The sequence below is a fragment of the Galeopterus variegatus genome, unplaced genomic scaffold, assembly GCF_000696425.1.
Source record: "Galeopterus variegatus unplaced genomic scaffold, G_variegatus-3.0.2 Scaffold939, whole genome shotgun sequence".
Classification (NCBI taxonomy): domain Eukaryota; kingdom Metazoa; phylum Chordata; class Mammalia; order Dermoptera; family Cynocephalidae; genus Galeopterus; species Galeopterus variegatus.
In genome coordinates, this window is record NW_007727050.1 from 248,950 (window position 1) to 251,609 (window position 2,660).

The window sequence follows — 2,660 nt, forward strand, 5'->3', positions numbered from 1 at the left end:
AAGCCGGGGCGCGAGTCGCTCGCTGGAACCCGCGGCAGGCAGAGAGGCTTTTGTCAGCGTCCTCCTCTCCACCGCGTTCCTGCTCTCGCAGTACTGTCGAGACGGGAGCTGTCGGCCAGCTGATGCCTCACCTGGAACAGCTGAGGAGAGCGGTGGAGATCCTGCTGCCCTTCCGGCTCGTGTCCCGCCTTCCCCTGGCCTGGCGCTGTCCTTCGAGTCCCATTCTCCGGGACAAGACCCTAGGCTGCGGGGCCGGTCTGAGCTCACATGCCTTCAGACTGCCCTGCCTGTGAGCAGGCACGCTCCGGCCGTGCTGAGCGTGTCTTGTCGTGCTTTGTCGTGTGCGTCCACACACACAATGCTGGAGCTGCTCGCATGCTCCCTGCGGGCTGTGGGACTGTCGCCCACGTGAGACTGCGCCTGCAGGGGTCCGGGGCAGCCGCACCGGGTGAGCTCCACCAGCCCAGCGCGGGCCGCCAGCCGGTGCCCTGCCGGCCGGATCTGGTCTGCAGACATGGTCTGTTTGTCCCGGCAGTATCGGCCAGCACGTAAAAGTCAGATAGGTCACGCAGTCCTGGGCCTGCATGACACATGGCAGTAGTGCATCGCGGCCGAGCAGCAGCGGTCACCTTTGTCAGGGGCACATAGCCCTCCAGTCTGCTTCCACTCGAGCCCTGGCCCCTGTGGGTCTGTGACCTCTGCTTAGACATGTTTAAATGGCAGTACAAAACTCAGAACCATCTTGCAGACGAGCGAATACAGATGCAGAAGGTAAAACAGTGGTTACCAGGGACTGGGGAGGGGGTGAGGGGTTAGTACTTAACAGATACAGAGTTTCAGTTTGCAAGATGAAAAAGTTCTGGAGAGAGATAGTGGTGACGGTGGCACAACAGTGTGAATGTACTTACCACCACTAAGTTGTACACTCGGGTGTTTAAGATGGTGAATTTTGTTGTGTACTTTACCACAATTGCAAAAAAGGTTAAAAATTAAAAATGCTACCCCAGAAGACCCTCTTTTAAAAAAGAATTTCTTTTTTAGGCGCGCCCCCTGTGAACTTCAGGAGGGCCTTCCCAGCTAGCCCAATAAAGTAAACAAATAACATCAAGAGAACCAATTTAGGATTGCCAGCTTCTTACTTTTACCAAGTAAATTCTTTAAAATGCAATGCATGCAACAATTGCTATCTACAGTTACTATCAGTCCTTTTTAAAAAAAGATCGTAAAGGGCAGACTTTTATATTGAAATTGTTCAGCTTGATGAAAAACCTCACCAAAGTCCTTTTTGTTCTTGTTCAGATTTGAAGAAACTTTTGCCATGGCTCAGGACTGGTGGTCAGAGTTAGGTACTCTGGTCTGAAACATAGACGTCTGCCCTAATTACCAAATCAACACATCGGGTGATAATAAATAAGGGTTTGGAATGTACCCGTGTTCTTCACTTTCTATCTCTTTTATAACCTGGTAAATGGCATGTCCTGATGCATGTCTTGATACCTTGAATTCAGCTTTTTTCTTTTTTGAACCTAGCTTTTTAAACAGAGACAAAGCAGGCAGAAAAAGAGAAGGCAATGTAGTTTCTATGAGAACATCGTATTTAGACTGAAACTTAAGAAGAGAAAGCCCCTAAGGAGTTGAAGGAAGAGGGGGCAGTATAATAGGGAAGAAGTGAGGACTTTCTCTAAAGTTCCAAAACAGTTTAAATTGTTCTGGAAACACGTGATTGGAAGAAAATGATAGTAGCTTCCCTAGGGACTACAGGGGAAATCCCTGGGGCTCTTCTCCCTTCTGACTCCTGTTCACACTCCTTTGGCTTCTACAGTGAAGGTAAAGAAAAAGGATTCTTAGAGAGAGAGCCCAAGACTAGAAATGTCTTTATCTTCCCACGGAAAATCCTCCTCTAATAGATGAGAGAGAAAGGACTGAGATGCGGGCTACAACCTGCAGCCTAGGGGCCTGGGGAGCTTCCAACACCAGGGAAAGCTGGAGAACTGCCTCTAACACGCTGGGGGGTTTGCGCAGGTTCTGAAGAGAGGGTCAACTCTGTACCCCATAAATATGTGTAATCAATTATTTTCAATTAAAAAATTAAATAAACAAAATTCTGAACAAGGGGGAAAAAAATCAACAAATATTTATGGTGTAGATACTACGGCCAAACATTGTGGTAGATATGTTGAATTTTGGCTCTGTCCATAAGGAGTTTCTCATTTTTTCACAGAGAGATCTTGCAAATCTACCTATTGTAAAAGTGATTTCTAGTTTACTTTTTGTTGCTTTGACCCACCCATTCAACAGTTCCTAGTTTCATCTGGTTGTCACTTAACATGACAATGATAGTTAATACATATACTGAATGCAAACGTCCTAAGCATTTTACGTGTATTAACACATTTAATCCTCACACCAACTCTATGAAGTAGTTGCTGTTATTATTCCTATATTACAGATGGGGAAACTGAGCAACTGACTCAGGATGCAGCTATGACGCTGTGATCTGACCTCCCACGCCACAATCTTGCACGATAGAAAGCACGTACGGACTGTTCGGTCCATAGGAATTTGAAAGATCTGGTTTTCACCATTTTACTTTCCAAAATAGTTTCTAAAGCCCTATCATTGTAAAAAGTGTAAGCGTGTACTAAGTTCTATTTTTTATC

The 2,660-nt window shown here is 46.4% G+C and overlaps 1 protein-coding gene across 1 annotated transcript in view; it reads right to left on the reverse strand.

Annotated features, from left to right (window-relative positions):
- Positions 1-516, reverse strand: part of KIF13B (kinesin family member 13B) — a 160,856-nt gene extending 160,340 nt beyond the window's left edge. The window contains exon 1 of the mRNA XM_008573609.1: positions 358-516. Within this exon, the coding sequence (XP_008571831.1) occupies positions 358-516 (159 nt within the window). The remainder of the gene's footprint in view (positions 1-357) is intronic.
- Between the last annotated feature and the right edge of the window lie 2,144 nt (positions 517-2,660).